At 35.6% G+C, this 13,853-nt stretch overlaps 1 protein-coding gene across 16 annotated transcripts in view; it reads right to left on the bottom strand.

Moving 5' to 3' along the window:
- The window catches only part of KTN1 (kinectin 1), an 89,092-nt gene that overhangs the window by 57,202 nt on the left and 18,037 nt on the right, over nucleotides 1-13,853 (bottom strand). For all 16 annotated transcript variants that reach the window (XM_081049882.1, XM_081049873.1, XM_081049877.1 and 13 more), the window contains 4 exons: nucleotides 11,778-12,330; nucleotides 7,424-7,561; nucleotides 5,879-6,049; nucleotides 4,747-4,877 (listed from right to left, as the gene is read on the bottom strand). In XM_081049882.1, coding sequence (XP_080906008.1) covers nucleotides 4,747-4,877; nucleotides 5,879-6,049; nucleotides 7,424-7,561; nucleotides 11,778-12,300 — 963 coding nt within the window. In that variant the 5' untranslated portion in view covers nucleotides 12,301-12,330. The remainder of the gene's footprint in view (nucleotides 1-4,746; nucleotides 4,878-5,878; nucleotides 6,050-7,423; nucleotides 7,562-11,777; nucleotides 12,331-13,853) is intronic.

The raw sequence follows: 13,853 nt of genomic DNA, 5'->3' as shown, positions 1-13,853 counted from the left end.
TCTATAGTGAACCTTTTATCTGGGAAGAAGGAAAGGCTAAAAGAACTCATTTACACACACAGCCCAAGGAGAACACCAGTTAGCCTTGGTCCTTTATTATCAATCTCCAGGCATAGAGATAATCCAAGAGGAACACCCCTCACTGGAAAAGGAGTACTGATCAAAAAGAAATAAAACAAAGTCTATGCAAGATACAAGAAAAAGGAAGAAAACAGTAACAAAAAAAAACAATGACAAGTGAAGAAAAATCACCAGAAAAAAGACTGTCAAAGAGCAGACAAAAACTGTGATTAAAAACATGTCACCGTGATTTGTAAAACTCTAATACAGCAGCCATTTCTGGAAAAACAAGAGCAAAGAACAGAGCTCACAAGAAAGACCTGAGAGGAAAGACAAGATCGCAGAATGAGATAAAATATGAGCTGGCAAAACCCGAGGTAAAAGTAACACCATCTAAGAAATAATCCAAATAAAAGCAGCAAATAGAAAAAGACAAGCTGCTGAAAATACAGTAAGAGACATAAAGTACAGGGTGAAGAGAAGTAAATAAAAAGAAACAAAAATAAACCAAAAAGGCTTTATTTTTTTTTTAGACTAAAATATGAAAGATAACAACAACAGGCAAAGAAGATCCAACATATGCTTAATTGACACCGTTATTTCAATTATTTTAAGGAACACTGAATCTCATGATGGAAAAGCATGCGTTATGCCAAGCAATACTGATAGTGGAGTCAATGCCCAGCCACATTATAGTAAAATCCTGCTGGACTTCAAAGAAGCCGAATCTCCTAATGTTTGTACAGTAGGGTGGACACTGGAAAAGTTCAATGAATAATAAACACTAGGTTGACTGCCCAAAGGATGTTCTTATTGTGAGTGTAGTTTGATATAAATACATGAAAAGAATGCAAAATTCAAACTGGTCTCAGACCTCTATCTAACAGTATGAATGAAGAGAATGGTAAAGCAAGAATGAAAAAATTCTCAAAAATATCCAGAAACATTATACCTCACCAAATCATTATTCAAGTATAAAGACAACAAAGAAGCATTTTAACTTGCCAGAATTTGGGAAATATAGTTTCCATGAGCCCTTCTTGAAGAAATTCCAGGAAAAACAACTTCATCCAACCAAGAGATGAATACAGAAGCTATGGCAAAAGAATTGGTATCAAGCTTTGAACCCACCATTATACTGTAGAATTAAGACTAAAACAAACATGAAAGTTATAGTCACAAAACAAACATTAAACATTGTAAGTATCTGATAAACAAATGCTATAATTAACGAAAGTTGAGAAGGAAGAAAAAAGGTAGGAAAAAATGTAAGTAAGCAGGCTTCCTCCTATTACATAGCATCGGGTCACAACAGTTAATAATTTGAAGTTGAACAATCACATAATTGAAACAAGTGTATTTAAAGGTCAATACTAAGAAATAAATAATCAACTAAAACAATCAAATAAATCTTAAACATTTTCTTACTAGTAATAACATTAACAGTTAACATTTTTGAGGAATTATTGTATTCTAGAAACTCTAAGCACCTACACTGTCTTATCTCATTTTAATTCTCAAAACCTGATTATTATTCTCATTTAGTGATGGGAAAACTGAAGTACTGAGGTTAAGTAATTTATCTAAGGCCACAAAGCACAAAGTGGCAGAGCCCAGATTTAAATGCAGGAAATCTGACTCTAGAGCCAGGGTCTTAACTTACATTCTAAATATACAACGCAAGTGTCTTGTAGCTTAAATACAAGGCATGTGCATGCACACACACATACACACCTCTCTCTCTCTCCCCCCTTCCTCCTCCTCCTCCTCTTCTTTCCCCCACTCCTCTCCTCTTCCCTTAACTGTGTAACATCTCTAGCTTTTACTCTATTTCCCCCTCCCAGCTAAGGGTCTTACTGTCACATTTCCTGCTCATTCGTCACTTATTTACCGTCTAGTTCTCCAATGAAACTGTTTTCAATAAGGATATCAAATCTAGTTTTTCAATCCTTATCCCCTTGATCTCTCTAAAAACATGTCACTGTTGACTTTTCCCTCCAACCTCTGAACTCTCCACCCTCCCTAATTCTTGATTCCACTGTCTCCTGGCGTTTCTCCTCCTGCTTTGTGGTGGTTTTCCCTACTAAATGGTAATGCTTCTCAGAGTTCATTCTTGAACTTTCTTATCACTCCACACAACCTCTCTCTCTGGTCTAACATACATCCACCATATGTATTGGTGATAGTGAATAACTTTCCTAAATCACTCCCATTGCAATCTTTTGTCAACTCCAGAGAAATATACATTCAACTGTGAAATGATTACATTCACCTAAATGATACAAACTTCTTAAAATTTTTCACAATCCTCTACTATGTTTTCCTCTGCAAAGTGTTCACAAATACCATTGTCATGACAATCTATCCAGTTACTCAAGAGGAAACACAGGCATTCATTCTGGACTCTTCTTTAGCCACTCTATGTAATATGGTCAGCAAGGCCTCTAACTTCTCTCTCTCTCCTACGTCTATGCTGGTGCTCCTGCATTTATCTTGCCCCTTTCTCTCAAGTGGTCTTTATTACGTGGGGGGATTCATTTCCATCTGGAACTATGAATCTATTAAAAGATCTGAACAAGGCTCAGTTTCTATGCCAGAAAAAGGGAGAAATTAAACTTACCTGGTCTTTCCCAGATACAGGGGACCTACAAGAGCACTGAATCCCTGCAGATAATAGAACCACTCCATGAAAGACCCAGAACAAGAAGATTTTAGTCAAAAGCTCAACATTCCAAGAAAGGGGGTAAAATGTGAAGTTGCAAAATACTTTATTTCAAAAACACTATCTTTAACAGTCCCGAACTTCCTTTTTGGCCTGCCTAAAATACCTATCAAAGGGAGCTTGATTCTCCAGTCTCTAGAGTTCAAAGCCATCTCAGACAAATAAAATGACTACTCTTGCCCCCATCAGCCACACCAAAATCCTTACTCAGAAGAGAAACAAAGCAATTATTTTTAATTTTAAAAAGCAACAATTTCAAACAGGTACTAACGTAGTAATTTTAGTTGGAGGATTTTTCCTGCTAGAAGCTTTTCCCAATCACAATAACTAAGAACTCTTTTTAGATTTATACTTACCCAATGAAAATAAAGTAAATCAGTGACAAATTCATCAATCAAGAATTTCAAGTAAGTTCCTTGCCACAGAATCTGACTTTGTATCTGAAGTTGTACAGAGGCATCTATACACACTTGCTCTGATTACCCTCGAACACACTGTTTACTCTGGGCCACTGCTGGCACCAAATGAGGACCGTCCAACAAGCATACTACATTGTAAGATGCCACAGATTTGTAAAACACACTGTCAACAGATACTGGAAAGTATGGACAGACTTATAATGCTATGAAAAAAAGTCCAAATAGTCATAGGAAACAACAAGGAGAACAATTTAAACTGGGAACTCAGATTAGTTTTATACGAGGAAAGGATATTTAAGTGGAGACTTGAAAAGGAATTAACCAAGGGAAGACATTGGGGGATTGAAGGGAAAGTGCTGAGACAGTCCAAACAGAAGAAAAGTCTTGGTATGCTCCAGAGGAACCAGAAAAGACCTACTATGAGTGAAATGTAGTGAGGGGATGGGGAAAGTGCCATGAGATAATGTCGTATAGAGAAATAGGCAGAGGCCTGCCAAGGAATTTGGATTATGTTCTAGGTGCAAAGACAAAGGCACAAAAGGTTTTCAAAGCAATGAGTAATATGACCTGATTGATCTCTAAAAGGTCACCTTGAATTTGTATGGAAAAAATAAGAGGGCTAAGCAAGAAAGTAGAAACATCAACTAGGAGACTACTGAAGGTAGTAAGAAGTGATGGTTTAGACTAGAATAGTCTTTAAGAAAAAATGGAAGCCACACAAGATTTTAAAGCAGGTAAGTGGTAGTGGTGTGTGTGTTTAGAACAGTTAAGTCTACCACCTAATAGTGAATACCAGACATCACGTCATCTTATTTTACACAAAGAACACTTCAAAACGTGTCACCTTTCCCAGTATGACATCCTATATGTGTACATGATAATAGAGTGAGCATGAGCCATGAGAAATATTTACTCCATGGATTTTGTGGGGGGTTTTTGCTTTGTTTTGTTTTTTCACAAATTTTAGTCAGTTATAGCAGTGATTCTACCATGCAAATCATTTATTTTAGAACGGTAATATTACACATACATATATGCAACAACGATTCCTAGGTTCTTTGAATGGAGCTATCTTCAGTCACACAAACATTTCATATATGCTGCCCACAACTCCCCTGACCTTGCATTTAATACTTCCAATCACAGCACAGCAAGGTGCAACACAGCCAAGAACCAAATGACTTTGAAAGTCATGTCAATCATCTTACTTACAAGCAATGCACTTTTGTCAAAACATCAGAAGACTTAGATACCTAACTAAACTAAGTAAGTGTATTGATTAGTATGGGTATATGAAATAACTTCTGAGGACATTCTAGAACTTTTATATGTATATTAAAATGTATACATATACATTTTTATGTATATTATTAAATGTATACATATACATTTTATATGTATATTATTTTACTTTTATATTAACTATGCTTTGGGGAATGAAGGATGGAAGTAGATAATAATTTATTGCTCTAGCAGAAGTCTTGCTTGGTGAACTTCTAATCACTGCTCCTACATATGCCCAAAACCAAAAATATGCCTGCTTACCTTCTTTAAAGCATCCTGTATCACACCAGACTTCTCCTTTAGCAGGTCTATAACACAAAGGGCCTCATCTTCAGAAAACATCATAGTCTTCAAGGACAGAAGAAAATCTTTAAATTTCACTTCAGCATTTTCTTAAAAAAAAAAAAAAAAAAGGAAGGGGAGGAAGAAGTTGGCATTTAAAATACACAACTAATAACTTCAGCAAAGATAAGCATCAAGAGTTCTTCACCCAGAATATCAATAACCAAGAGAAAACAGACTTACATTTCAGGTCAAACAACAATAAATAGTCAAGAGAGAAAAACGTGTTTATCTTTGATGTAATAAGGAATTATTACATTAACTAAAATGCAGAATACTAAACTGCCAATATGCCTTCATTTTAAAAACAAAAAATCATTCAAATGTCTAGTATATGCTAGTATCTAAACTAGGTATGTTCACATTCTCATTTAACCTTAATACTCATGACATATAAACCAAATTTTACAAATGAGAAAATAAACTTGAAGATATTAAAAGGAAATCTGATTTTTTCAAGATCAAATACATACGAGCAATCCTGACATTTGAAAACTCCATGCATCAAACATCTGCTGACTCACCCACCTCAATTCCTCCAATGCTCTCGAATTTAGGCACCAACTTCCTCTTCTTAAAAGCCACTGCCACTCATTAGACCCAAAACAGCCCGAGGCTTTTAGTACTTCAACTACATTTTAAGTTTAAAAAGGCACTGTGTGCATGTTGTGGGGACAAGAGGTGTATGTGAACTCTCTGTACTTCCCACTTAACTTTGTTATGAACATAAAACTGCTCTAAAACAAAAATAAAGTCTATGAAAAAATAATAAAAGGCAGATGTGAATTAGCATACAAAACCTTGCAAAAGATAATCATAGAAGGGAAAAGATCACCAGATAGCAAAATAGCTGTGAGACCTTGGGTAAGTCAAAACCAGTGTCCAGCTCTACAAAACTGATGGGATTGGACTAGAAAATTATCAATAACCCCATACTACAAGTATTCTATTAGGCTTTTGCAATTCACCATTTCTATGAGAACATACTTGACTATGAGAACTCAAAAATGTGTTTTTTCCAAACAATGGATTGTCGCATTCTATATATTACCTTTGTCAGTTTCAGTCTTCAGTTTTTTAGCCCCCGTTTTCTGGATTCCTTCTACTTGGTCAGATTTAATCAGATCAATAACCTCTCTCTTGTCCACCACAGGATTTGAGTCAGCATTATCCATCAAAGGAATGTAAGTAGTTGCGTGAATAAGGGGTTCATCTACCAAGACTGCAATTTAAGTTCAATAGAATTGTAATTATTCAGTATTTTTAATAGAGTAATAACACACAAGCACACTTCAGTTTAATGATACATGCCGTTATTTTCAAATCTCTAATACCAGCTCAATTTGGCTTTAAATTCCTATTTTATCATTTAACAAGTCAAAACACAGTACCAGTTTAATATTATTTCATAGTACAGTAAACCATTCAAATCATCTAAAAGTTTGCAGCATGTCTTTTCTTATAATATCTGAAAATTTCTTCTTATACATCCTTTACATTTTTCTCCTGTTTTAACTAAGAACCCACTCACATTTAATTAGTGCTCAAGAAAAACTTAGTTTTTACGTTGGTATTTTACTGAATTCTTATTGCAATTGATAATATTTTAATTGAGATGCTAGCTACAAAAATCAGTCATTGTTCCTTGCAGGTATCTTCCCATTTCTAAGAGTTATGCCTCTAATTGCCATGGCACATCTTACTACACTGGTTAAAACTTCCACAACATTTAAAGTGGAGGAAGAAACCCTCATTTTGTTCCTAATTTTAATGGGAAAAACTCTAAGAGTCTGAATATTAAAGTCTGATATCTGTTGGTTAGAAATACGAACTTCCATATCTGTATGAAAACCTGTCTATATTCCTACTTTAAAAAAATAAGTGGGTGTGCATAGTTCTTCTATTTAAAACATAATAAAGATGTAATCTTATCAAATATTTGGGGTAATATTTTTCTATACTTGATTGCTTAGTATATCATAATTTTAATGCAAATAATAGAATTTCATTTTTTCTTTCCAATTTTACTATTTTGTAGGACTAGTTGATACCACTGCCCAATACTATTTGAAAATCACTGTTTAAACTACGTAAATTTCATAGTTAACTTTTCCCTGGACAATTCTGAACGTATAAAAATTGCACCGTCACTTTTAATTGGATGTTTCCCATATATACATGCAAATTATGTTCAGGAAATAATTGGGAATGTAGCATAATGAAAGATCAAGCTAATGTCCTCAGCATAATCTTTAAGTGATATTAAAAAGTATAAATATTTCAGGAATACTTTTGTTCTAGAGTTTGTATGCTATTTACATTATTTTCAAAACTCAGTTAAGAATACGTATAAATGTTTTGTCCTTTTTAAATTTCAAATGAGCTTCTTCATCACAAACTTATATACACTCTGGCCCATCTGTCAAAGCACTACAAAGTCACAAGACTAAAAGGAACCCTAGAATTGTATTAATATTAAAGTTACCATAGTACACATTAAGCTGAGAATTAAAGAGCATGTGAGGTCTCTAGGGTTCTTATCGTAGTGTACTTCTCTAGAATTAGTATTTATAAAATACACAGCTACACATTTCACCGTTTTCTGTCTTTTGCTTCTTTGACGATACTTTCTTCTTTCCTGATCCACCTTCTTGTTTAGTCTCTTGGTGGAGGGGTAATGATTCTTGCTTTTTTGAAGGTGCCATAAGAGTTTCCACGTTTTTATCCTGATCATCTTTATTAAAAATAAATGAAAAACCATCAAAATAAAAAATGAAAAGAATGACCATACAAGATTCAATTATTAATGAATAATTCCCAGAATGCCTTACCACCAAAAGTTTGAATTCTAATACATAACTCTCTTACTAACTTGTCATTCTAATTTTCCTACTCAGCTATACTTGCTCCTTAACTTCATCAAGACTTCTAGTACTTGCTCCGTCTTTTATATCCCATTTCTCAGCCACTCCTAGCCCTACTCAGCCTATAGGCCTGGCAAATCTTGAGGCATGGTCAAAGCTCTATCACCCTAAAAAATAAAACCCTTCCCACCACTGTAATTCCTAGACTTCCACACCGAATTTTTTCTTACATTGACAAAAATACTTGTATAGTCTGTACTTCCTTTTCTACCAATCGTTTCTCAATTGCAGCCTGATTTTTATCTCCTCCATTATATCCACAAAAGGAGTTACTAAGGTCCCTAGTGTCCCAAATGCCATACTCTACCAATAATATCCTTTAATCCTTATTAGACTTCTATTTAGCATTTCCTACGACTGGTCTCTACCTCCTTAAAATTCTCTCCTCTCCCTTACACTAAGTGGAATAAGCCGGTCACAAAAGGACAAATATTGTATAATTTCACTTATATGAAGTACCTAGAATAATTAAATTCAAGGAGACATAAAGGAGCATGGGAGTTGCCAGGATCTAAGGGTAGGGAGGAATATGGGAAATTAGTGTTTAATGGGTAGAGTTTCAGATGGGGAAGATGAAAAAGTTCTTGAGATGGATGATGGTGATGACTCCACGAGAATGTGAATATACTTAATGCCATAGAACTACACACTTAAAAATGGTTAAAATGGCTGGGCCAGCAAGGTGGCTGGAGCGCCCTGCTCCTAAGGCTGAGGTCACTGGTTCAATTCCCACATGGGCCAGTGAGCTTCGCTCTCTACAGCTAAGACTGTGAACAACAGCTCTCCCTGGAGATGGGCTGCTGTGAGCAGCCGGAGGTCGGCATGAGCTGCTGTGGGCTACTGTGTGCTGCCAGGAGCGGCCAGCAGCCAAAGTGAGTGGCCGGCAGCCGGAAAGAGCTGCCGTGGACCCACCGGCAGCGCAAGGCTCATAACACAAGCCTGAGCCAGGGAGCTGTGTCCTACACAACTAGACTGAGAAACAACGTCTTGAACCGGAGTGGGGGAGGCCGAAGAAAGGGGGATGGTTAAAGTGGTAAATTTTGTTATGTTTATTTTACCACAATAAAATAAAAAATTCTCTCCTATCAGTTCCCACTGCAATCCTTTTCTTATATTGGAATATCCTTTGTGAGCTGCTCCTACTAAATACCTTATATGCTGGTATTCCTCAGGGTTGTGTCTTATTTAAATACTTCCCCCTGGGATGATCTCATCTATACCCATGACTTCAACTGCAACTTTCATGCTTCAGGATTTTGAATCTATTTCTAACCTCATGCCTCTGCACTTATATATTCCACTGCATCCTGAATTGCTCCCTATTTGAATGGCCCTCATAAGCACCCAAAATACAAACTAAAAGCATTCTCCTCTCCATACACATCCTCTCTCTCTCCAGTATTCCGTCTTAGTGCTACTAACCATCTACCAATTAGAGGTGGGCAAATTTTTTCTGTATAGGGTCAAATAGTAAATAATTTAGGCTTCGCAGGCCATACAGACTGTCACAATGCTTCATCTACTGTTGCAGTGTGAAAGCCAGCCTGAGACATATGTTAGCAAATGAATGTGGCTGCATTTAAAAAACTTTGTTTATGAACATGGAGGTTTGGATTTCATACAATTTCCATATTTAACAAAACATTATTATATTTTTTTCGAACCATTAAAATGTAAGAACTATTCTTGGTTCATGGGCCATAAAAACAGGAAGCAGGCCGTATTTGGCTCACAGGTTGAAGTTTGCTAACCCTGACGAAACTGAGAACTTGGGAAATCAGCTGTGATACCTTCTCCTTTATCTGCCATGTGTGTATTATGTGCCAGAGGTGGCTCTGACTCCTGGAGACTCTATGAAGGAGTGATATCCACAATGTCTTGTCCCCAATGGCCCTGATCAGCTCCTGTACACTCATGCCTATGGCTTCATTTATGGAATCAACCCATCTCGTATTTGTTCTGCCTCCTTGCCTGCTGCCTTCTGTTTTTCCCAGCATTAATGTCCTTTCCAAAGAATCCTGCCTTCTCTTGATGTACCCAAAATGAGACAGCTTCAGTTTCGTCATTTTTGCCTCCAGCGATGTATAAGGTTTAATGAGCTCCAGGATCTACTCGCTCGGCTTTCTGACAGTCTCGGGTATCTACAGAGCTCTCTCTTCCAACACCGCATTTCAAATGAATACGTTTTTGTCCTACCAGTCTTCTTCACTGTCCAACTTTCACTTCCATACACAGCAACTGGGTATATGAGGGTGTGGATGATCTTAGCCTTGGTCTCTAATGACACGTCTTTGCGCTTGCTGATCTTTCCTAATTCTTCTATTGCTGCCCTTGAGTCTCAGACATCTCTTGATTTCTTGGCTGTAGTCTCCATTTTAATTGATGACTGAACCAAGATAATAAGCAAAATCTTTTAACAATTTCAATGTCTTCATTGTATATTTAAAGTTGTTATGTCATACCATATCCAATAAAGTTAGTCATGTCATTTTTACTTGGTAGACCTCTCTAATCTGCTTTCTGTATCTTCTGTCACTACCATAGTTCAGTCATTCAACTTAACTTTGGAAAACAATAACCTCTTAATAAGTCTGTCCACATCAAATTCTGTCCCATGAAATTTGTATTCCCAAGTTCTGCCAAAGGTATCTTTCTAAAATATTAATCTGACCACGTAAACTAACTGCTTGAAAATCTTCAACAAGGGCTAAACTACAACATCCCAGCTCCTTAGCACTGTATAAAAAAACCATCGTGATCTAACCACTGCGTATCTTTTCAGCTTTGTTTCCTACCACCTCCTACCTCACATTTTTAAGGTTCAACAATATACTGTAATCGTATACCTTTGTGCCTTTACACATGATATCCTCCCAATGTGGAATGAGACCCCACTACCTGCCTGGTGAAGGGCTTCACTCTGGAAGACCCAGCTTAGGCACTCCCTACTCCATAGAGCTTTTTGCCCCTGGTCCCATAAATAGTAGTTGTTTGGGCTTTGGTACTTCTATACGAGTACTTTATACATCTCTTATACAAGTCCCATTTTATTACTGGCTTACATGTCCTTCTCCCCCACTAAAACATATGGTGCGTATTTTTATTCCTCTAGTAAATACCATAACTTGATCACAGCTGGCAAACAAATATTTTTAAAAACATAACTAATTTAACACATCACAAGTTAAGATACGCAACCAAGTACAAAGTACGCTCAAGCCCCTTCATTCAGAGCAAACTGCAGTTCCATACATCATACTACGCCATTTCTCCTGTCCTTTCCATTGTACCTGGTAACCCCTCTCCTTGGAATACCCTGTCTCCACCCTTTCCCAGCTGCACAAAAAAACTAGCTAGTTAGTACTCACTCGCCCTTTCAGATTAATTTCAGGCATTATGTGATCTAAGAGGCCCGCTTTAGAACTCCTACACTGGTTTAGACATATCTAGATCATGATACAAAACTTTTTACATGCATTATAATAATTATGTTTGTGGCTACAGCTGGCATGTGAACACCTTGAAAATGCACAATTCATCTCTGTGGTCCCCGTACCTAGTATAATGCCTAGCATATAACAGATCTATGCTAAATGTTTGCAAAATGAATTATCCAGGGTAAAAGAAAATCTAATTTATCTCTTCATCTTTCATTCCAATCACACGATTAGAAAGTATTGATTGAAATGAATGTAAAAGTTTCTAACTGTTGGTACTTACATGTCCTTAGTGGTGTTAGCGAAACACATTTTATGTATTTCCATTAAACGTCTTTTGTAATATGACGTTTAGTCATATTTATAATATGAAGTTTAGTTTTAAATGCTGTTTTATGATCAATACTAATTATTTCTATCAGCAATTAATGTTAATAATAGTAAACACACAGTGAAAAGGATAATGATCTTGGTTTCAGACTCAGCATTTAACACTTTACATGCATACCTAACAAAATACCTGAATTTCAAGCCCTAAGGTTATTAAAACAAATACAATCATCCGATGAAGTTAAATAGATTACAATACCGCTTCCATTTTTAGACTTCTTCTGCCCTGGTTTCTTCTTTGAGACACTTGCTTCCGAGGGTGGGGTGGGCTGCTGAGTAACTGGGACAGGTTCTACTTTTTTGCCTGGAATCTTTGATACATCACTTTCTTTGGTGACCTGCTCTTCTAATACAGGCTTGTGTTTCTTTTCCTTCTTCTTTCTTTCTCTAACACTACTTGAAGTTTCAACCACATTCAATGGAACAGTTACAACATGCTCATCTTCTACAGCCAAGGCATCAGATAATTTAAAGTCTCGGGGTACACTCTCAGAATCAGATTCATGGAGGTTCCCATTCTGGATTTCTTTCTTTTTATTCTTTTTCTTTTCTGCCTTCTTTTTATCTGTTTTGGTAGGAATAAGCTTTTGTTCTCTTTTCTGTTTTGCAAGAACTTCATCATATAATGTTTCTTTCATGAAAAGCCAGAAGAAGAGGAAAATTACTGTAATAACTACTGAAGGAATGAGGACAATAAAATATGTTGACTCATAAAACTCCATCGTGCTTTTATTAATGTTATCCTATAAAACCTAAATGGGAAAGAAAAAAAAAACTGAGTCAGTCTTATAAAAATTAAACACACAAACCCTCTGCTCTTTCAAATGGTATTTCAGATCTAACCTGACCTACAAATCTAAGCAGGTTAGCCTTTTTTTTTAAATCATACTTGATTACTTTGCAAACTACAGTTCAAATATACTCTGAAAAAAAAATGTGGTAACTAGAAAAAGTATAACACATCCTTTTATTTTTAAATCATGTGAAAAGATCCCAACGGGAGAAAAAAAACTTAAGCTATCCACTATTTTTCCCCCAAATATCCACTATTTATACTTTAATAGTATTTTGTTTTTCTTTTATTGTCCAATATTGATAAATACTACTATTATGTGGAAATAAAGAGTCATTAGCTATTACCAACACACTGGATAGTCACTAAAAGTACCACACTCTTAATGACCAAAAATATAAAAAAGTAGTTCTCTGTGTTTCTTTCCTAAATCTTCATTACCTACTTTACCCCCATTTGTTTGTTTCTTTTGTTCAGCACAAGAAAATAAAGTACTTTCATTTTTTTAAAAAAAAGAAGTAGTTCATGACTTCATTTAGAGATTTAAGCCCATTCACAAATTGCTAGCACCTTTATTCCAGTGACTAACAGCCTAATAATTGGTGGGATACATGAAGAATATGGAAATAAAGTCAAAATCAAAATTTTAGGATGTGTCATTTGGCATTAAAATAAATTACAAATTAGATGTTTTTCTCCATTTTTTCCAAGGTGTCCCTTTCTGCAAACTTTACACAGTAACAAAGATGGCCATCACCATCATCCTTCCCAAATGTTAAAAAGGAATTTGCCTCATTAACAGAGTATCAGCCCTACTTTTAGATTAACCCAATAACTAGAGAAAATAAAAGGTGTGATCTGACTACCAGATTTGTCTTGAATATAGACATGATATCCCTAATCTGAAGGGTAGTAAAAGAACCAAATTCCACCTAAACAGAAGAATCGTTATTCTAATTATTTTAGATCTTAGAAAACATCTGCTTTAAAGTTGGATAAATCTGAGTTTATCCAATAAAATTTCACCAGAACCATTTTAATAGGACTATTTTCCAAGACAAAGTAGGTAAAGTTAGTCACAGCTATGTGTTAAATGCCAAGACAGACAGACCTAGGAATCTTATATTGATAGCATAACAAAGTTAAGCTTATTAAATTTAACTTTGTCTTTCAACTAATTTATATGTCATTTAAAAATGTAGATATACTTTATTCAAGTTATACCAATAATGGCCCAAGTATGAGAACAGCCATAAATGGAACCTGAAAAAAAAGATGTTTATTAGGCACACTATTGACATTTGTGATTAAAACGGCATTTGTTAACATTTTGCATTTCTATAACCAATTTTAAAAATGGTATTAGCACAGCCCTGGTTTTAAGTTGAAGGGGAAAAGGAATCGTGTGCTAACAAAATACTAAAAGAAACTTGATACAGAATTTTCATTTCCCTGATAATTCATGAACTATCCAGGTTTTTA

This window comes from Rhinolophus hipposideros (assembly GCF_964194185.1).
Source record: "Rhinolophus hipposideros genome assembly, chromosome: 5".
NCBI lineage: Eukaryota > Metazoa > Chordata > Mammalia > Chiroptera > Rhinolophidae > Rhinolophus > Rhinolophus hipposideros.
Note: the sequence above shows the minus strand (reverse complement) of the source record. Positions and strands in the feature narration are given on the sequence as shown.